At 44.5% G+C, this 21,956-nt stretch overlaps 1 protein-coding gene across 4 annotated transcripts in view; it reads right to left on the bottom strand.

Moving 5' to 3' along the window:
* The window catches only part of MAN2B2 (mannosidase alpha class 2B member 2), a 66,526-nt gene that overhangs the window by 363 nt on the left and 44,207 nt on the right, over nucleotides 1-21,956 (bottom strand). For 3 of the 4 annotated variants that reach the window (XM_037898101.2, XM_037898098.2, XM_037898100.2), the window contains 8 exons: nucleotides 17,190-17,381; nucleotides 14,445-14,697; nucleotides 14,229-14,339; nucleotides 13,927-14,119; nucleotides 13,208-13,351; nucleotides 12,594-12,706; nucleotides 10,585-10,702; nucleotides 6,631-6,883 (listed from right to left, as the gene is read on the bottom strand). In XM_037898101.2, coding sequence (XP_037754029.1) covers nucleotides 6,786-6,883; nucleotides 10,585-10,702; nucleotides 12,594-12,706; nucleotides 13,208-13,351; nucleotides 13,927-14,119; nucleotides 14,229-14,339; nucleotides 14,445-14,697; nucleotides 17,190-17,381 — 1,222 coding nt within the window. In that variant the 3' untranslated portion in view covers nucleotides 6,631-6,785. Of the gene's footprint in view, nucleotides 1-6,630; nucleotides 6,884-10,584; nucleotides 10,703-12,593; nucleotides 12,707-13,207; nucleotides 13,352-13,926; nucleotides 14,120-14,228; nucleotides 14,340-14,444; nucleotides 14,698-17,189; nucleotides 17,382-21,956 lie in introns of those variants that run through there. The other variant, XM_037898099.2, reaches the window with a different exon arrangement.

Genomic DNA, 21,956 nt, shown 5'->3' with positions numbered 1-21,956 from the left:
GACTGTCACTCCTTTGGAAGCACTTGATAAAGATGAATTTCCCTCAGCTGCTTCGTCCCTCTCCTAGCACATTTCATCCATTTCATTAACCTTATGAATCTGTTTTTTCTAAAGAATTCTGTCTGAATCTGAGGATGAGATGAACATGCATATGACTGACACTAACCATTCCCATTACTTTATCTACTACATATTCCAATGGCATCATACCGAACCAGTGCAGCTCCGCTGACAATAGCAACGGTGGACAGCGAGTATAAACAAAGAACCGTTTGTTTAAGAAACAATTAAGCAAAATAAGCTGTCATGGGATAAGAGGGAAGATCCTTTTATGGACTGGTAACTGGTTAAAAGATAGGAAACACAGGGGAGGAATAAAAAGACAGTTATCTGTTCTGTAACTGGTGTTCTTTGAGATGTGTTGCTCATGTCTATTCCATGTGTGTGTTCACCACATGCACCGGTGCTGGCAGCTGTTCCTCAGTGGTATCCAGAGGGGACTGGCTCTAGCACCCTCAGGAGTGGCGTGCACATGCCACAGTATGAGGGGCGCCCCGGCTCCCTCAATTCTCAGTTCCTTCTTGCCGGAAACTCTGACAGTGGGGAAGGAGGGCGGGTTATGGAATGGACATGAGCAACATCTCTAAGAACACCAGTTATGAAAAAGGTAACTGTCTTTTCTTCTTTGAGTGCTTGCTCATGTCTATTCCATGTTAGGTGACTCCCAAGCGGTACCAACAGAGGCAGGTAGGAGTTCATGGACGTGCAGATTGCAACACCGCTCTGCCGAACCCAGCGTCATCTCTGGCCTGCTGAGTGATGGTGTAATGCACTGTGAACATGTCAACTGAAGACCACGTCGTGGCTCTGCAGATGTCCTGGATCATGGGAATGTGCACCAGGAAAGGAATCATGGGAATGCGCCGAGGACGCCTGGACTCTGGTCAAATGGACCCTCATGATTGGCGGCGGTGGGACCTGTGCCAGCTTGTAACGGTCTGGATGCAGGTGATCCAGTTGGAAGTCCTCTGCAAGGACACTGGAAGGTCCTTCATCCTTTCTCTTAGCTCCGCCTCTAGCCAGGGGTGGTAGAGAAGGAACTGAAGAAGAAATGCCTGTGCATGCTGTCTAACCTCATGGCTGGTGGGGAGCAGCAAATGCATGGGTGGGACAGACAGCTACTAAAGTTCTCCTATCAGCAGCACAGGGGCGCAGACACACCTACAGTGGAGGACCCATAGGGACACTATTTGAAGAAGAGTAATTCTTCCACTCTACTCAGCATTCATAAGGCCTCAACTGGAGTATTGTGTCCAGTTCTGGGCACCACATTTCAGGAAAGATGCGGGCAAATTGGAGAAAATCCGGAGGAGAGCAACAAAAATTATTAAAGGTCTAGAAAACATGACCTATGAGGGAAGATTGAAAAAATTGGGCTTGATTACTCTGGAGAAGAGAAGGCTGAGGGGGACATAAGTCTTCAAGTACATAAAAGGTTGTTGTAAAGACGAGGGTGATAAATGTTCTCCATAGCCACTGAGGACAGGACAAGAAATAATGGGTTTAAATTGCAATAAGGGAGTTTTAGGTTGGACATTAGGATAAACCTCCTAGCTGTCAGGGTAGTTAAGCACTGGAACAAATTACCTAGGAAAGTTGTAGAATCTCCATCATTGGAGGTTTTTATGAACAAATTAGGCAAACATCTGGCTGACTTCAGTTTCACTCAAGAAAGCAAATGGAGGAAGAGACTTTTGAATCATTTTTCACTAACCTAAAGACAAGAAGTCTGGAAGTGTAATTTCCAGACTCTGTCTGAGTCAATGATAAGAGATCAAATTGTGATGGGTACAAAAGATATCAGTGCGGAGGAGAGCAGGAAAGACTGTTAGAAGAGCCAGATCTAAATCTGGAAAAAGCAGTGAGAATTTGCCAGTCTGCTGAACTTAATCGACAACTATTGTACATTTTAGAAAAAAAAAAACAACCCACAAAGATGTGAATATAGACTTAATAAGAAAAAGTGAAAAACAAGTCTATGAAGGGGAAACAGAGTGAAAGTATTAAAGTTAAAAAAATGAGCATATGAAAGAATGTTCCAGATGTGAAAGGAGGCACCAATCTAGACAAATGTCCAGCATATTGTCAAACCTGTCACATCTGCAAGAAACAGAATCATTTTGCAAAAGTTTGCAAACAGAGAAGTCTGGAAAAACTTAGAAATGCACACTGAGCTCAAAATTTGAAAGTCTCAAAGAAGATACCGAATAAGGATTACAGAGCTGACATTACACAGGAAGAAAATTTGTTTCTGGGTATTTTTCTAGTTGCATGAATAACTGGTTTCTTTGTTTCATTTAGCTCTATATTATACATTGTATCCAATTTACTAATGCCAGTGAATAACTTTGGAAATGGATGTGCTAATTCCAGAGCCAACATAATCAATTTATTGAAGATTTATCAGTAATTGAAGGAATTCTGTTTAAAGGTAATAGAATAGTAATTCCCTTAGGGTTAACAGCAGGCATGTTGAAATGCATACATAAGGGATATTTACACATAGAAAAATGTAAATGTAGAGCAAGAGAAGTTCTGTATTGGCCACAAATGAACTAAACATGGAGGATTATATAAAAGACTGTGACATATGTCAAAAATATAGAAATGCTGAGTTTAAACAACCTCTGACATTTATTCAAGAAAACAGAAGACCTTGGCCTAAAATAGGTTTAGAGCTATTTGGATATAAAGGACATGCATAATTTATAGTTACTGATTATTTTTGGCATTTTCCTGAAATATATAGACTAAAACACAATGTGCTAAACAAATAATTAATAAAATTACATCAATTTTTGCAAGGCATGGCATTCCCAATATAGTAATAACTGATAATGGACCTTTATTTCAGTCAAGAGTTTAAAAGATTTGCCATAGTATATGATTTCAGATATATCACATCAAGTTCAGGTTACCCACAGTCTAATGGGCTAGTTGAAAATGGTGTTAAAATAGTAAAAAGATTACTAATAGAGGCTGAAGAAACAAATACTGATTTATATTTGGCATTATTAAATTATAGAACATTGCCATTACAACAAGTTTTATCCCCTGCACAATTGTTATTTACAGAAAGGTTAGAAACACATTACCTATGTTTTTTCAAGAAGGGTATAAGTATAAATATCAGTCAAGTTTGTAATCAAAAGAATTATTTTGATAGAAGATCACATAAACTACCTTATCTGAAACCAAATGAGAGAGTGTACATCTATAATGGTAGAAACTGGGCTCAGAAAGCCACTGTAACGAAAGAGGTAGTCCCTAAGTCTTAGGATGTCATGACTAATAGTGCTCAAGTGTATAGACAAAATTGGAGACATTTGCAAATGTTACCTGCAAGATTAGATTTAGCTCACAGAAGAAATAATATAATACAGCAACAAGTACTGCAAGAAAATGAAAAGGACGTAATTCCTCTAAGTAATAAGAATAACGTCAGTAATACAGGAGATGTGGTGTTACTGTGGCTTTAGGACGGGGGTGGGCAAACTTTTTGGCCTGAGGGCCACATCTGAATATGGAAATTGTATGGCGGGCCATGAATGCTCATGAAATTAACAATTCAGCGATATTCAAATAAACTCTATTTAATAAAGATACATTTGAATGGAAATAAACATGAAACTTTGCTTACTATTATAAACATACCATCATAATTAAACCAAACTTACCCCCTTTCCACACCCTCTTTGATTAATGTGAACAATGCAGCTGGTCATCTTTCTTTACAATGGCATCAAAGTCCAGTGTCATTCTCATTGGGGAAATCCACATTCATTAAAAGTTTGTATATAGTAAGGGATGTTACTGAGGTGGGGTGGGAGGACTCATGGGGTGTGGCATGGGGGGGCTCTTTAAGGAATGTTACCAAGGTGTGGGGAGGGGGTAGGGCTGTCCCTAGCTATTCTGGGCCCTATGCAGCCCCCCCACAGGGGTGGGGACTGGGGCACCAGGCCTCCATGTGGGGGTGGGGCTGGCACCAGGCCTCCATGGGGGCGGGGGCTTGGGAGGCAGGAGGAAACCACCCCCCAGCACTCTCCGGTGGCGTGGCTGGGGCCTGGTTGCTGCACTTCGTGCCGCCGGTGAGTGCAGGCCTGGCCCTGCTGTGGTCCTCAGGGGCGGGAAGAGACGGGGCTGGGGAGGGGAAGGGGTGGAGTGGGGGAGGGGCTGGGGCGGAGCAGGGGTAGGGGTCATGGGGAAAAGGCAGGGCAGGGGCTGGAGCAGCACACAGCTTAATGTACACTTAAACATGCGTACTTTGCGTATGGGTAAGGATAGATCTGGGAGCGGGACTCATGGAGTTTGGAGCGGTCGGCGGCGAGGGGGCTCTACAGGGATGGTACCGGGGACCCCAAGGGGCCTTGCCGGCAGTGACACCAAGGCAGCCATACCAGACACTGCCATGGGTGGAGGCACCCTAGCTGGGATGGGTGCGGCCCCTGGGTGGTTTTGAGAGTCTCGAGGGTGGGTCCGCAGGAGAGCGGGAGGGTCCGGGCCGCAGTGATTGGCTGATGAGGAATGAAGCGAGTCTCTCGGAGGAGCGGTGCCTCAGGGATTAGTCGATCAAGGAGCTCACGGATCCTAACTGGACTCGATTAGGGGCGGTATCCTGCGATGTGGCTGGCCTTGATCATTGGCTACTTTGTGCAGAGGTGGGAGATCACTCTGCAGCCCCCTTCCTCCTGCCTCCAGACACGGACTTGGCGGTGAGGCTGCACCCAACCCCGACACAGAGCAAGGGCCGAGCCTCCCCAGAAACATCCCAGGGTCCTGCCCATCCACACAATGCCCACCAAGAAAGCAAGCAAGAGGGACAGAGTCTCGCACACACGCCCAGCCTGGCCCCTGATCCAGGTGTAGACAGGAAGGCTCAGCCTGGCAGAATCCAAGTGTGGAGAGGCTTAGTGGTGGGGGTTGGGGGGAGAGGGGATCCAGGTGTGGGGTGAGAGGGTTCTGTATGGGGCAATCTGGGTGCAGGCAGCTCAGTGGGGGTTCCAGGTGCATTGGGGATCTGGATGCAAAGGGTTTGTTGAGGGGTTTTGGGTGCAGGGGGAATGGGACTCTGCAGGGGGGTCCAGGTGAAGGTGGTTGTGGCTCAACAGGGAGAGGTCTGGGTGTGTGGGGCTCATCGGGGGTGTGTTAGGGTGCTGGGGGAGTGGGGCGGGAGTCCAGGTGCAGCTGGTTGGGGTTCAGTGGGGGGGGTCTGGGTACAGGGGGCTCCATTGGGGTGGTTCAGGTGCAGGCGGGACCCCACAGTGATTTTACCTCTCCACCAGCTGCTCGAGGTGCCCAAAATGACATGCCTTCACTGATGGGGAGCGGTATGTGACTGCTTTTGCAGCCTCCCTTTGCTTCCCTGTCAGAAGTCATTTTTCAGCGAGGAAGCAAAGAAATCTGCGGGGGACATGAATTCTACATGTGCGCAGTGGTGCAGAATTCCTCCAGGCGTAATTATACAGGAGGTCAGATTAGATGATCACAATGGTCCCTTCCGGCCTTAGAATCTATTAATCTATGAAAAATATAAAGTAAAATGCTATTTTCATTACTATCTAAGACCTCAGTGAGGTGTTACGTGAAATCTAGCTGTGACTACTAGTACTATTAAGCAGAGGCAATACAAAGAAACTAAACATTCAACACAAACATTACTTTTGAAGCAATAGGCCACGTTAATCCATAGGTTTAAATGAAGTGGCCCCTATTTGCTCTATGTTCTTTTTTCCCTTTTTTCTCCCTCTAGGCAGGGAGACAGCACGCAATATTTTGCACCATGCTGCAGCAAGCAGAATTCACAGTTTCTGATGCAAATCAAAATAACTAAAAATGACAGACCTGTTTCTGATCTCAGTGTCATGGGTTTAAATTTGGAGTAACTCCATTTCATTCCGCTTATCTACACAGGTGTATATGACAGCACAATTAGGCACCAAAGCGCCACATTAATTAGAGTTGAGCAGAAAATAGGGAAACATATTTCATTTTGTTTTTAAAAAATCCAATTTTCTATAATGATGAGCATTTCTTTAGCTAATAAAGCACACCAGTGTGTGTTCTTTTAAAAAACAGGCTACCTTAAATAAATACAGTTCTTACTATTTGTAACTAACACTTCTATAACCCTAAATGTAGTCCTTCACACGTAACTCCTTCCCAATCTAGTTATTAATGAACATTTCTCACAATCAGCGTACATGTTGTCTGAACTTGGCAGACAACTGTAGCTTTACATTCTTTATGAGAACAAGAGACTAAATAATCCAGGCTCTTTGTATTGTAATCTGTAGAGGCAAAGCCCACCATTTAAAAATTTTAAAAATAGATAGAACTGAAATGGATTTAACAATGCAAAGAAATAGAGTCACAGCCTCCCAGTTTCATATCCTGGCTGATACATTTGTACTGCAGTATAGATCGGGTCCTAGCCAGTCAGATATTTTCCTCTTTTTTCTATTTTCAAGCTAAACATTTTTAATTTCTAGAGAAACATGTTCTAAATAGCTGACCTAAGAAAGTATGGGGTAATTTCCTTTAAAAAGAAGCAAATGAACCAGCAACTAATTCTGATGATTTAATCAAGTTTAACAGTTTATTACAGAATAATTATTCCTTCCATTTACCATACTAGGAAAAAAGTTCTCAAAACAAAAGTTTCTCTTTAAAAAAAAAAAAATACAGCCAGTTATTCAATAGTTGGCCCAGGAATAATCTGCAAACTTTCATTGATCTTGAAAGTATACAAAAAAGGTCCTAATTTCCTTTGGGTGAATAGTCACAGTAGAGTTTTCTGTGGTCTTCTTTCTATTACCGGAGAGGCCTATAAAACGCAAAAATGCAGGTGTTTATGATTTGTCATTTACTCTGAAAAGCATTCAGATCAACTGCACATAGTACTTTGCTGTCTCAACATTTTTGATCCACCTAGGTTTGAACAGATTTTCTTTTCTAATTTAAACAGCTGCACCTATAACTCTAAGGAACACACATTCATCATGTTAAAATATAAACTATCCACCTTTCACTCTGTGCCTCATGCTACTGATACTAGTCCTACCCTAATGATACACTCAGGCAGAAGAAAAGGTGCACATTTCCAGAGTGTCCATGGTAATGGAGAGAAAAATCCAACACTTAATATTCCAAAACTGCTGCTTTACTGAGGTGGCTCTGCAGAAAATTAAATCTGCTTCACTACGTCCCTCAGAACTGTGAAAAATCCACATCCCTGAGTGGCGTAGTTAAGCCGACCTAATCCCCAGTGTAGACAGAACTAGATAGATGGAAGGATTCTTCTGTTGACCTAGCTACCACCTTTCTGGGAGATGGATTACCTATGCCAATGGGAGAATCCCTCCCGTCAGTCTAGGGAGAGTCTACACTGCACTACAGCAGCACAGCTGTGACATTGTCGTGTTTTAAGTGTAGATGAGCTCTTAGTATCTTACCTGTTTGCCTATGTTTCTCAAGGTCATGCAGTCAGTGGCTTGGCCAAGATTACAATTCAAGAAACTCTTTTTTTTAATATTAACTTTCAATATTAACTACTGCAACTTCTGTGTACCTTAAAAATAACTCAAAACCCAGAACCATAAATAGAGTAAGATGCTTTTAAAAAGGTAAAACACGCAATAGGTGTCAGAAACAAAGTAAAATACCACCACCCCAGCCTCTGTGCAATACAACAAATACACAACCACAAATGAACATGAAATTAGCCCAAACCACACAGTTTGGATAAGGAACTCAACTTCCCCAAAGTCTGTGGATTTTCTGATCTGGGTTTCTAACCATCTCTTATATGAATTACAGTAAAAAGTAAATAAATGCACAAGCTAGGGTCTGAGCATTACTGTGATAGATGCCTCAGACACACTCCAATGAATATCCGGGGAAAGACATTCTAGAGTCAAGGACACTCAGTGCAGAACACTGACAATCCAGTCCTCGGTCCAAGATTGCACCGACTGAGAGTCAGTGCACAGAATGGACAGTGCTCACTTAATGAGCAACTACTCAATATTTTATTTCCATTGTTCAGTATGTGGCTCCAGGCCTTATTTACTGCACTATAGAAACCCTCCTCATTGGCTTTCCAATGTGGCACATCACTACAGTATCTAAGTGCTTCAAAAACATTAATTTATCTTCTCAACACCCCTTTGAGATAAGGGAGAGGGGTATTATCATCTCCATTTTACAGATGGGAAACTGAGAAACCCTGGGATCAAGGTTGAGTACCCCACGTTTGGATGCCTAATTTGAGACACCTGGACCTGATTTTTCAGAGCACTTAGCATTATATAGTATTTCTATGTTCAAAGTACAGCTCCGATTGACTTCAGCTACAGATGTAAATGCTTTACTTCTGGAAATCAGACCCCAGTCTCAAATCAGGCACCCGAAAAATGAGTAACATACCATTAGTGACTACCGCCGAGAAGTCTGATTTAAGTGACTTGTCTAGCATCACACAGGAACTCTGTGTCAGGGACAGAATCCAATTCTCTAGGGCAACATTCAACTGCCTTAATCATAAGACTATCCTTTCTCTTCCTGCAAGCCCCTGCCTCATTCACTACACACCTTCCAACTCCTGCAACAAAGGAGGCAGGGGTCCTACAGAAAAGAGCCTTCTTTACTACAAAACCAAACTCACTCCAGAGCACATCCATCCTGTGCAACGAGTGAGAATGGGATCCTGTGGAAAAAAATAGTACGTGACCATGTAATTAAAGACTGTTTCGTAATGCATCCTCATAAGGGGGCTGAATTAGGATTGCATGGGCAACCTTATTTCCGCGATTCCTAACTTTTGAATGCTTGACTTTGCAACCGTAATACTGATCTTTTAACATTTTTTTTTTTTTTGGGGGGGGGGGGGGTAAAATATCCTAGGTTCTTAAAACAAAGAAGTGAAAAAAAGAGAATTTCCTTCATGTAGTATCATATTGACACTGATATGGGTCACCAGCATGGATGGAACCTTTAGATTCACTACACAGACCACTGCCACTTGAGCTAACAAAGTAGCTGACAGAAGTAGTAGGTTGTCATTTCCTCTATGGTGATCAACACTAGAGGGGGATGAGACACTTTGCCAGGGGGTTTCTCAGTCATCTGCTGACATCAGAGGAATGGTAAGACTCAAGAATCTTGAGTTCTATTCCAGGCTCTCAAGGGGGCTGTGCTCTTTTACCCTTTCCCCAAAAAGTTTGATGCCTTCTGCACCATCTCTGTCCCAGTTCTGTCTCTTCCTCACCAGCTTCTTATCCCAATTCTAGTCTTGTGGGCTTCCAGTCTCCACAGGTTTCTCGTCCCAGTCTCCTTGCCCAACCATTTCCAGTTCCACTACAACTCCCCTAGCGCCTCCCGCCTCTTTTCCCAGTTAGTCCCATTTCCCCCCCCCCCTCATTTCCTTGTCTGTACTATCTCTCCTGGCTTCCAGTCACTCGCCACCCTACCCACATTCCTTGTCCCCATTCGCTCCCAGCTTCCCTCCCAGGGCTCCTCCTCCAGTCTCAGCATCTGGATTTCTTGGCTCCATGTCCCAGTCTCTTTGCCCAGCCAGTCCCAGTCCTTTTCCCACACCCTGGCTCCTCACACCCCATGGGCTCCCCACACCCCACTGGCTCCCTGTCACAGTCTCCTTGCCCAGCCAACCTCAATCTTGCCACTCTCCCATCCTGTAGTTTTCCTTTCCCTTACACCCTCCCCGGCCAGCCTCCAGTTCCAATATCCCACCCCACCCTCAGAATCCTTGTCCCAATCTACTCCCCTATGCTTCCTCCAAGGTCTAGCTCTTGTCACCCTCTGCTTTTGAATCAGGCTGCTTCCTCCTCCTGGTGGCTGGGAGTCACTGAGAGCACAGGAGAGACAATCTCGCTGCTCTCAGTACCAAAGCCTGGACCCAGCCTGGTTCACAGCAGCCCAGAGCCGCAATTGCAGAGAAAATCCTACTCCGCCCCAGAGAGGAGCATGCTCAGTACAGACAGAATGTATAGGAATTCAGCTGCCAAGTTTTGCATGTGCAATCTGCAATGTTTGGCCAAATTTGGGCAGAGTTTCACAGGCATGGCAAAAAGGGATATTCCTTGCACAAAAGCCACCCATCTGTCAAATTTCAAGTTCCTGCTCTAAAGTAGGGGGCTGGTCAAACTTCTCAAAGAGGAGGTCGCTAAAATTTTTTATTACATGTAAAACTACCTAGCCTCATTCTCAGAAATAGCTGAATCATTTTGACTGAAATTTATGAAGAACATTTAGCCTGAGGCAGACTCCCAATATATAAAGTTTCAGCACAGTTATAGTCTGGCAAAGTTTTAAGCAATGAAAACATGGTCTTATAATGGGAAGTGTTAGGCAAATTTAATAATAGGCTGTGTTACCAACCCCACCTATAACAACTCTTTTAGATCATTTGAATCTGCTCAGTGAGACTGTTTCCTGAGCTGCAACATCAATACCCTGTCAACAGCCTGGGGCTTGAAAAAAGGAAACAAAATCTAGTTTCCCACCCACCTTTGCTTAGATGTTGTGCTGATTTCCATTTCCATCGCTCCAAAGTGTTTATGTCCCAAGTTCCTGTGAGCGACCGCTCTTCCACCAACTCCACTGTTCCCAACCCTTTCAGCAGAGACTACATAAAAAGAAACCCCAAGATATCCAGTTAACGTTACTTAAGGAAATGCCTACTGCAGCTCTCATCTGCTCAGTGAGCAGCTGGGCAAGGGCAGAATTTTGATCTGTAATCTCAAAAGGTTTAACACTCTCAGCAATTACTATCAGAGCTGTGTATGCTTTAAAACCACCACAGATGATTCAGCACAAATGGATCCCCTTTTTAAGTCACCAGAGCACTTATTAGATACTGTGTTCTTGACACTGAAGAGGGCGGGCTCCTCTTTTGGGTCTACTGCCACATTCCTAGTCAGCCAGGATGTGTGGTGTCACAATCACAATCTCCTATTTAAAAATAAAATAAAAAATATTGCTACCCAAACAATCAAAAGGGGAAACTGTCTCTACAAGAGATACAGTCAAAGTGACCAGACACATAGTGCTGTCAAATGCACAAAACACAACTGGGGAAAAAAAATAGAGAAAAAATAATGTTTACCCTCTCTAAAGCTTTCACATTTCAGTAATCTCAGGTGCTACTTGCACCAACATTCGATACAAAGGAATCACAGACCGGTATCTATAACATTCAAGTTATCACAGCAAATATTATATTAATATCTACATAATAGGCCCAATCCTACTGATGCTGGTGCACATTTTTCTACTGTCAATGCGATGGCTGTTCAGCTAGGGTAAAAGCTAAGGCTGCGAATCATTCACGGACGTCACAGAAGTCATGGCTTTCGTGACTTTCTGTGACCTCTGTGAATTTTACAGCGCTAGTGCGGCTAATCCCAGGACCACCCCAGCGGCTGGGGAAGCTCAGGACCAGCACACTGGCCGCTCCTCTGGCAGCCCCAGGCAGCTGGTCCCCGGTTCTGCCCTGGAGCGGTGGTGGGGCCCTGGGCCGCCTGCCACCCAGACCAGCGGTGGCCACGCCCAAACCAACAGCGGTGGGGCTACAGGCCACCCCCCACAGCCCAGACCAGCAGTGATGGTGGCAGCGGTGCCTCAGGCCGTCCCCCAGCCCAGACCGTCGGCGCCTTGGGTTGCCCACCCTGCCCGGACCGGCGGTGCCTTGGGCCGCGCACCCACCACCCCAGACTGGCATCTGGAGGGCCACGGGCAGATCCCCCCCACCCAGAACAGCAGCGTCAGTGGGGCTACAGGCCGCCCCCATCCCAGCAGTGGCAAGGGGCCCCAGGCCGACCCCACTGCAGCAGGACCCTGGGTTGTCCCCCCACAGCAGAAGCGTCATCCCACGCTGCCTCCCCATCCCAGCAGCAGTCTTCAGGACCGCCCCCCTCCCAGCAGGTAAGATTTAGTCACAGGTATTTTAGTGAACAGGTCACAGGGCGGTGACTTTTTGTTTATTGCCCATGACCTGTCCATGAGTTTTACTAAAAATACCCATGACTAAAACATAGCCTTTGTAATGGCTATTGTGGTGAAGGGTAGGGGAAAAAATTAACTCTAATCTCAGCGAGAGGCAGAGTTTTGCCAGTAATGTCAGTAGCAGCATTACTGGTCCATTTTTTGAGTAGTTTCCAATTAAAGGAAGAGGAAGGTTATGTTTTTGTAACAAGATTCCTCTTCAGCAGTCAAAGATAGGCTGAGGGCTTGTCTACAAGGTGGGGTAATGTGTTCTACAGAGGGTGATTTCTTAAGCATGCTAATGTGATGCACGCTATGGTCTGTGTATTAAAGGTTCCCTATTGCACTTTAACATAGCGTAGTTTGTAAAAGCTCTACTTTAAAGCACACTTTAGTGCATACCAGAAGGTTCTACATGGGCCAATTAATGCACAACACATTTGTGCATTTAGAAATCACACTTCTGTAGAGCGCATTACCCCACTGTTTAGACAACCCCTAAGCAGTGCTTTAGCAGGAGTGATTAATTTTACTTTCAGATTCACTGTTGCAGGCTGAGATAGCACAGGGTCCTCTCCCACTTCATACATATGCCTGATTCTTAGAAGTACACGCCTGAAGTCTGCCTCCTCTTGCTTTTGTATACCTAAAAAAAAACAAACCCAAAACAGGTTTTATTATTTAATGCTAAAAACGCAACGTTTCTGTTGAAAGTTACTCACCTCATATGTCTTGTCTTAAAGTAAGATTTCAGGAAGAGATTTTCAAAGGTACAAAACACAGGGAAACTCCCATTGACTTATTTACATCAGTAGAATCTGAAGGCCTTAATCCAGCTGGAGCCCCATTGTGTAGGTGCTGCACAGACATCTAGTAAGAGACAGACTTTACCTCAAAGACCTCATGGGGGATATTTTCAAAGGGAGTTGGGTGCTTAAATGGCCCTTATACTCTTTGAGGCAGGGTCTGTCTTTATTATACGTCTGTGCAGCACAGAGTCCTCTGACCTAGTTCAGGTGCTACTGTAATACAGATAATTAATAACGATAGTCACAAAACAAAGAAGGAAGAGAAAAACAGCCTTTGTAAGTGTTACACGCTGAGTAATCTCCATCTATAAATGACTTACTGCTAAAAGAGAACCTACCTTTGTAAATATTATGTAGCTGCTCAGTGTGGTTGGAGCTATATGTCCACCCAGGAATGCTTAGAGTCTGGAGATGCAGGTTAGCTGGGAGGGTTACAGGATCCCTCTGAACAGAATGAAGTTCTTGATGCAGCTTTGGTTTGTCTATATGTGAAATAAAAAACCAAAGCTAACATGTAAAACATGGTTATGTCAAGAAAGAGGACCCTGGCCAGTGGCACTGCACTGCCTTTGGAGGGGAAGAGTGTGCCCTCCCAGTGTCTGAACTAGACCAGGAGTGGGTGACGCACTCTCTCTTCAGACGTTCTGAGGTACTAAGCTGAAAGCAGCATGACTTGAACTGGCTGAAAAGTATATTAATGCCCCAGTAAAGCATGCTTCGTCAAGTCTTGCTACTGCTATTCTACTACATGTCTTTTTTTATTTGAAAGATGTTTTAAACTTGGACTCAAAAGTTCTCTGTTAGCTACTGTGGTCAAGTTTTTCAGCCAATGGATGCCTAGAGTTAGGCTCCTAAATCTATACAGCCAGGAATGTGAATAAGTAGCCCCATTTCCAAAGGTGCTGAGCATCCAGCACTTCCTCTTACAAGGCAATGAGAAAGAAATGAGAAAAGGTGGGCCAGCTGTTTAGGTGCCTAAATATAGACTTAGGAGTCTGATTTTAGGTAAAACAAAGGAACAATTCTTAGTTTTAAAAATGGTAAGTAGAACAGTTACCTGTTAGCTCTCCATACATAACAACTGGTCTGTGTTCTAAAGCCAGAGCACTTGTCTGATACAGACCATCAGCCACAGGCTTAGCTCCTAAGATGAGCCAGAACAGTGGACGAACCACTGAGGTGTCATTCAAAGTGAGATTGTAATTCAGGTCCCACTCAAGGTTATTCCACAGTCTCCTATGAAGCATCACCTGCATGATGAAGATAAATGCCAGAACAGTCATCAGCTATCATCCTTTATTCGGATCATCAGGAGCCATGAAATTACTGTTTTACTGTCAAATCATTTTCATTCATTACCTCCACTTGCCCATTTCCTTGACTTGAGACACCATGAGATCTTTCTGCAAGCAGCATCAGCCTCATGTAGTCATCCTCAATGTAGGCAGTCTGGACCATAGGATAATAGTTCTGACGACACACAATAAATTAAACAACAAAGACATTAAGTTTGTGCAACGTAACAAAGCATGAACAGGATACACACTTGATTTTGGATTACAGTTTTATGCCTACCCGAGCCACTGTATTATTCACATAGGCCTTGTGCTGTCTCTTCTGCATCTGATAGCCATTGTTGTCAGTGTAAAGTGTCTGCTTAGTGTTTAAATTTGTGCTTGTTCTGAGAATTGCCTCACGATTTAGTTCCAAAGGTCCAACTCTGTATTCTTGCTCTATCCTGTGACAAAGCAGCTTATCATCATAACCTCCTGGTATACTGTAGATTCTTGAATATGCCACGTACATGTAATCCTGAGCAGTTATATTCCTACAAAACAAGAGGGTAAATAATGTGAAGTTTAGCAAGTTAAACTAATATTTGATTAGTTATGTCAGGTCACAGTTTGCATTATTAATGAACCTGCAGTATTTTGTCTGGATTTTACCTGCTTTGTGTAACCAGTGAAATGATTTTTAGTTTTTCAAATTTCAGAGATCCAATTTGTATAAATGGAAATTCTACAGTATTCCTTGGTGTCCCACATGTTGTGTGGGTGGGTGGGCGGGTGGGTTTCATTCATTTTACTACATGTTCCTCTTATTTTGGATTGTTCAAAATTATAGCTATTTTTCTGTCATTTCTCCTTAATACACTCTTGAGTGGAAGGATATTATCTTGTTTTCACTCTCATAGTCATGTAAGTACAGACTACAGTAGACACTTCTATTACTATAGAGCAAAAAAAAAAAAAAAAAAAAAAAAAAATCCTTACATACAAAATGAACATTATTCAAATGGAAAGTCTATCTAGAACATATTTACTTTCTAGTTGAATTGCTGCACAGACAAGTATTGCAAATAACAATGTAAACAACATGTTTACATTCAGGAAAAGATATAAATAAACCTGAGTTCAGTTTTCCCATCTAAAGAACATGAATTTTCATACACAAATTCCATTTTATATCTTCTATGTGTACAGTAATTCCAAATCTTTCTTGACACAATAACCGCCCTTGTGCATGGCAATTTCACTTAAAGTAACAGAAAACTTCAATAAAACAACCATCAGCTAATAAAAAAATTAAAAGGTAGTTGGCTGTAAATACTCTTAAACTGAGAAAAAGCAGCTAGCTCTTCAGAGTTCACAGGAAAGAGATCTGAATGCCTCATTGTCGGGGACTCAGTTCCCTCTTTTGTCTTTAATTAGCTCTTTTTCCAATACGCAGATTGCAGCCTGTACTCTAATTAGAGACTTGTCGAAATTCAACCAACATAGAAGATTCAGGATCTCAGCAGACTTGAATCTTGTTTTTGAATTGCACCGTTACTCCATATGAAAAACAAACAAACCAACTCACAACTGAACACACCACATTTCTAACTCTCCTCACCTCAACAGCAAAACCCACAGCTGCACCATTAAACTACGTACTGAACCAGTGTCTTCTTCACCAACCCATGTTAAACATAATCCACTAAGAGTTGTACAACACACACGTCACTGTTTAGAGATGACTGGACAGCAGTCCGATGAAGTGAGCTGTAGCTCATGAAAGCTTATGCTCAAATAAATTGGTTAGTCTCCTAGGTGCCACAAGTACTCCTTTTCTTTGTATAGCAGTGGTCACCAACCGGTAGATTGCAATCGACTGGTCAATCCTAGAGGATCTCCCAGTCGATCGTGATCTCCGGTGGTGCAGCGGGGCTGCTGCTAAGGCAGACTCCCTGCTTACCCCGGCCCCACGCTGCTCCTGGAAGCGGCCAGAGCAGCCGCAGGTGGGCAGGTATCTCCATCCACGCGCTACTCCTGCCTGCAAGCACTGCCCCTGCAGCTCCCATTGGCCGGGAATGGGAAGCTGTGGCCCATGGGAGCTGTGGGGGTGGTGCTTGCAGAGAGGGGCAGTGTGTGGAGCCACGTGCTCCCTCCCCCCCGGGGCCGCAGAGGCGTGTTGGCCCCTTCCGGGAGCGGTGTGGGGCCAGGGTAGGCATAGAGCTGCCTTAGCCTTGCCGTGCCTGCCACCGACCGGGAGCCACCAGAGGTAAGTGCTGCTCGGCGGGAGGCTGCACCCCAGCCCCTTCCTGGAGCCAGAACCCCAAACCTCCTCCTGTACCCTGAACCTCCTCCTGCATCCCAAACCCCACCCTGAGCCCCCTTCCAGAGCCAGCACCCCAAACCCACTCCTACACCCCAACCCCCAGCCCTGAGCGCCCTCCCGGACCTAGCACCCTATACTCCCTTCTACACCCCAAACCCCTGCTCCAGGCCTGACCCCCCTTCCAGAGCCAGCACCCTGTACCCCTTTCTGCACCCCAACACTCTGCCCCAGTCTGGAGCCCCCTCCTGCACCCAACTCCCTCCCAGAGCCCACACCCTGCACCCCCTCCTGCACCCCAATCCCCTGCCCCAGCCCGGAGACCCCTCCTGCATCCAAACTCCCTCCTAGAGCTTGCACCCCTCACTCCCTCTTGCACCCCAACCCCCTGCCCCAGGCTCAGCCCAGAGCCCCCTCCCACACTGCGAACCCCACAGTCCCAGCCCAGAGCCTGAACCCCCTCCCAAATCCCAATCCACTACCTTAGCCCAGTGAAACTGAGTGAGGGTGGGGGAGAGCGAGTGACAGAGAGAGAGGGGGGATGGAGTGAGCAGGGTAACGCTTTTGGGAAGGGGTGGGGCCTCAGGGAAGGGACGGGGTAGATCCTGGGTTGCACTTAGATTCAAATAGTGATCTTGGGTTTAAAAAGGTTGGAGACCACTGCTATACAGGATTACTCCCACATGTGTAAAGAGGATGAAAAATTCAAATGAGTATCTTTACCTGTAAAAATATTGCCTGATCTCTCTCATTAGGTTTCCAGAAACAACTTCTAGTCCCACTGCTTCTGATTCTTCAACAGCTGATCCATTTGGGGTAAATAAGTAGTTATCTGAAATGGGCCCCTTCCTCACATCTCCATTCACATGATATTCAAGAAACCCCTGAGTTACTTGGACAGTCCGGTTAGTCTTCCTGTAAATGTATAAAGGGGAAAATGTATTATATAGATATACATTGTGTAAGTATTATCTGCAACGCTTAATTGCAAGGGGAATGAGGATGGGAATCTTAGAAAATATCTGTTTCTTTAGCTAAAATGAATAATTAATTAAATAGGCAGCAGGAGATGAGGCCAGCAGGAAAAAATCATGGAGCAGATCCTCAAGGAATCAATTTTGAAGCACTTAGAGGAGAGGAAAGTGATCAGGAACAGTCAGCATGGATTCACCAAGGGCAAGTCATGCCTGACTAACTTCATTGCCTTCTATGACGAGATAACTGCCTCTGTGGATGAGGGGAAAGCAGTGGACGTGTTATTCCTTGACTTTAGCAAAGCTTTTGATACAGTCTCCCACAGTATTCTTGCCAGCAAGTTAAAGACGTATGGGCTGGATGAATGGACGATAAGGTGGATAGAAAGCTGGCTAGATTGTCGGGCTCAACGGGTAGTGATCAATGGCTCCATGTCTAGTTGGCAGCCGATATCAAGCGGAGTGCCCCAAGGGTGAGTCCTGGGGCTGGTTTTGTTCAATATCTTCATTAATGATTTGGAAGATGGCATGGACTGCACCCTCAGCAAGTTTGCAGGTGACACTAAACTGGGAAAAGTGGGAGATACGCTGGAAGGTAGGGATAGGATACAGAGGGACCTAGACAAATTAGAGGATTGGGCCAAAAGAAATCTGATGAGGTTCAACAAGGACAAGTGCAGAGTCCTTCAGTTAGGAAGGAAGAATCCCATACACTGCTACAGACTAGGGACCAAGTAGCTCTGCAGCAGTTCTGCAGAAAAGGACCTAGGGGTTACAGTGGACGAGAAGCTGGATATGAGTCAACAGTGTGCCCTTGTTGCCAAGAAGGCCAATGGCATTTTGGGATGTATAAGTAGGGGCATTGCCAGCAGACCGAGGGACGTGATCGTTCCCCTCTACTTGACATTGGTGAGGCCTCATCTGGAGTAGCGTGTCCAGTTTTGGGCCCCACACTACAAGAAGGATGTGGAAAAACTGGAAAGAGTCCAGCGGAGGGCAACAAAAATGATTAGGGGACTGCAACACATGACTTATGAGGAGAGGCTGGGGGAACTGGGATTATTTAGTCTGCAGAAGAATGAGGGGGGATTTGATAGCTGCTTTCAACTTCCTGAAAGGGGGTTCCAAACAGGATGGATCTAGACTGTTCTCAGTGGTAGCAGATGACAGAACAAGGAGTAATGGTCTCAAGTTGCAGTGGGGGAGGTTTAGGTTGGATATTAGGAAAACTTTTTCACTAGGAGGGTGGTGAATCACTGGAATGGGTTACCTAGGGAGGTGGTGGAATCTCCTTCCTTTGAGGTTTTTAAGGTCAGGCCTGACAAAGCTCTGTCTGGGATGATTTAATTGGGGATTGGTCCTGCTTTGAGCAGGGGGTTTGACTAGATGACATCCTGAGGTCCCTTCCAACCCTGATATTCTATGATTCTAAGGCAAGTGCCTCTTGCTAAATATTTGCCATCACAGAACCAACTGTAAATAATTATAAAATAGTCACTGGCCTCCCTAATAATTTCATGCAATTCCCAGTGTCATTTTGTATTTTCAGCAAATCTAAATGTTGCTTAAGTTATTCCCATTAGCTTCATGATTTGAAGTCTTATAAGAGCAAGATTTGCTTATGAACCTGGGTTCAAAGGTTCTCTACTGAATAAAAATTTAGGTCACATAATATAGGTCAAGCAGAATCTGGTCAGCTAAAGCAATTTTTATAGCTACATAAACTAAACATAACCCAGGACCTGATACGCAGCCCTGGTAACAAAGGGGGTGGCCTTAGAGACCTGAGCACAGGATGTGGAACCAGGAATTTGCCGGTTTTAATACCAACTCTGCCTTCTTCTTCTACTTGTGAAGTATGTAGAGATGTGCCACTTAGCGCTTGTACACACTACCACATATGTTGTTATAAAACTTATGTCGCTCAGGGGTAACATCTCTAAGCAACCCCCCCGAGTGACCGAAGTTACACCAAGCTAAGCGCCTGTGTGGACAGTGCTATGTTGGTGGGAGAGCGTCTCCCACTGACATAGCTACTGCCTCTCAGTGAGGTGGTTTTATTGTGCTAACGGGAGAGCTCTCTCCTGTCAGCATAGAGCTTCTTCACCAGACACGCTACCGTTGTACAGCTGCGCTTCTTTAGCTCTTCTAGTGTAGACTAGCCCTTAGTCTTCCAACTTCCCTCCAACACTCACCTGCCACTCCCTTGTAAAGCAGGGAAAATACTTATTGACAGCCTTTGCTGGGGAGTCATGAGGACTGAATTACTCAGTGATTATGAAGCTCTGTGTAAGTGTCAACATTATTAATGGGCCATTTGTGTGTAAAGCATTAATTTCCCACAAAACCATTAGCAGTTCTACCACAATCATTGACTCAGACACAGCAGGAATGAAGACTCCATGCCTGCAAATTTGGTTCAACCGCAGGCTGGGACTTTATTGAATTTTTAAACCACCTCAAACACTAGCTACCTGCCAGTGTGGACATCCAGCTAAATACCATGGGGGTTGGGGGGGGGGAGAGATGTGGGGAGATGCAGGGCCACAGGGGATGACTACCTTTCCCCACCATTTCAAAACAAGCTTTAGGGTGTTCAACACCCTTGCTGATACCCCCACCACCCTTCCCTCATATGAGGGTTTATACAGGGATGGCATGCCCCATCAGACACAAACTACCATACATCAGCAGGGGGTGGAGAAAAGTTATAGAGAGGGAAAGGGGAGAAGAAGAGCCTTCAGATATAGTGTTTATTTATGTATTCCTCAAGCTTTTCCCATACCAAGGGACCTGCCAAAACTTCAACAGTAAACTGTAACATTTCAATATCACACACCACAATAACAGGCCTGAGCCACACAAATGCAGATCTGGATTCACAGTTTCTATCCTCCAAATTTCTAAGGTTGGTGTTTGAATCCAGATTTGTAATTTATCTCCATTCTAGAGAGAGGGCCCAATTTTAAAATGTGGACATGGAATTTGATCTTTCTTAGTGTTCAAATCCAGGGCTTTGGTTCAGGCCTATCTCTAATAATAATGCTTATCGCTTTCCATCTTCAAAGTACTGTACAAACATTAACTAGTAACTAGTTAATCCTCCAAATACCCCTATGAGGGAGATGATTCTAAGCAAAAACATCTCTGTGAATGAGATCCAAGATCATTAGTAAGATGAATGTGCCAACTTGAAAACTATGGGCTGGATCCGTCTGCCATTGTAAATCAGCATAACTCCATTGAAGTCAAAGGAGCTACGGCAATTTACACCATATGAGGATACGGACCTGTAAACCGACAGATGTACTCAGTTAGTTTGCACTCTTGGTCAGTTTTTTGGTTTTATTTCCTTTTATTTAAATATAAATAAATAAAAGGAACATCAAGTTCTCTTTAAGAAGTTCTCTATGTTTGCATCCTAGAGCTAGCAGTTTTAGAGAACACAGTAGGAATTACTGATGGGGAGGAGAGCACTTGGCTATCGTTACATCATGTGAGATCATATAAATTCACTGTAGATTTGTATTGTATCTGTAACAGGATGTACTAGTGTAAGAGGAAAGGGGGCCAGAGGACCCAATTTCTGGGGTATTGGAATAAACAAAGACCCAGAAAATGGCCTGGTAGAACAAGTGAGGAAGCAGGACCGGGGTACTGGGAGTTGGATGAGGGGAGAAAAACCCCAGGACACTGTTCCTTTAAGGGCCCAGGATCAGGAGCCCTGTAGTGTGGGGTGGGGCAGGTTTCCCCTCTCTCCTAGCAATCAGGAGGACCATTCTGGATATACTGCCTTCTCTCCCAGAACAGGGAGACACTGAAGAAGGAGGAAGCCAGGGCCAGAGGGCTGAGCTCCAGACAGAAAGGGTTGGCACAGACTGGAAGAGGAAGAGCTCTCGGCGTGGCAGAAGAACTAGAGCTAAGTAGGAACTGTTGAATTGTGATGATGGACTTTATGTTGGGGGCTCACTGGGAATTATTTTGTAATTAAGGACTCTGAGGACTGCGTGAACTTTATTTGATGTTAAACCAGCCCTGGGAAGGGGTGCTGTGAACGACATCAGAGACTGTGTGGAGTGTTTAAGGGCCCATCAGAGGGGGCTCATGAGCACGGTGCCTGCAAAGCCACAAGGGGGCACTTGGGCACCCTGTTACAGTATCTATTTTAAATATACTTGATCTCCTAAAGTTAGTACATTATAAAATCTAAGTTAGTTAACCATAATATTTTGGGGAAGTTCTATGGCCTGTGCTATACAGGAGGTCAGACTAGATGATCACAGTGATACCTTCTGGCCTTGGAATTATGAATCAATGAATATTTCACTGACTACACAGATTCAATACCACAGGGGAAAAAAGTAGTCTAGGAATAAGACCATTCATTAACTCACTTCACAACATGAGCAGAAGGAAGAATTTTTCAAGTCCTTTGATTGTAAAGCACTCTTGTTAGTCGTTAATCCTCAGAGGATAATATGTGATCAGGTATCTGGATTTCCTTTTTTAAAGAGTT

Source organism: Chelonia mydas, chromosome 4 (assembly GCF_015237465.2).
Source record: "Chelonia mydas isolate rCheMyd1 chromosome 4, rCheMyd1.pri.v2, whole genome shotgun sequence".
In the NCBI taxonomy this organism is placed as follows: domain Eukaryota; kingdom Metazoa; phylum Chordata; order Testudines; family Cheloniidae; genus Chelonia; species Chelonia mydas.
This window is presented reverse-complemented; position numbering and strand designations above follow the sequence as displayed.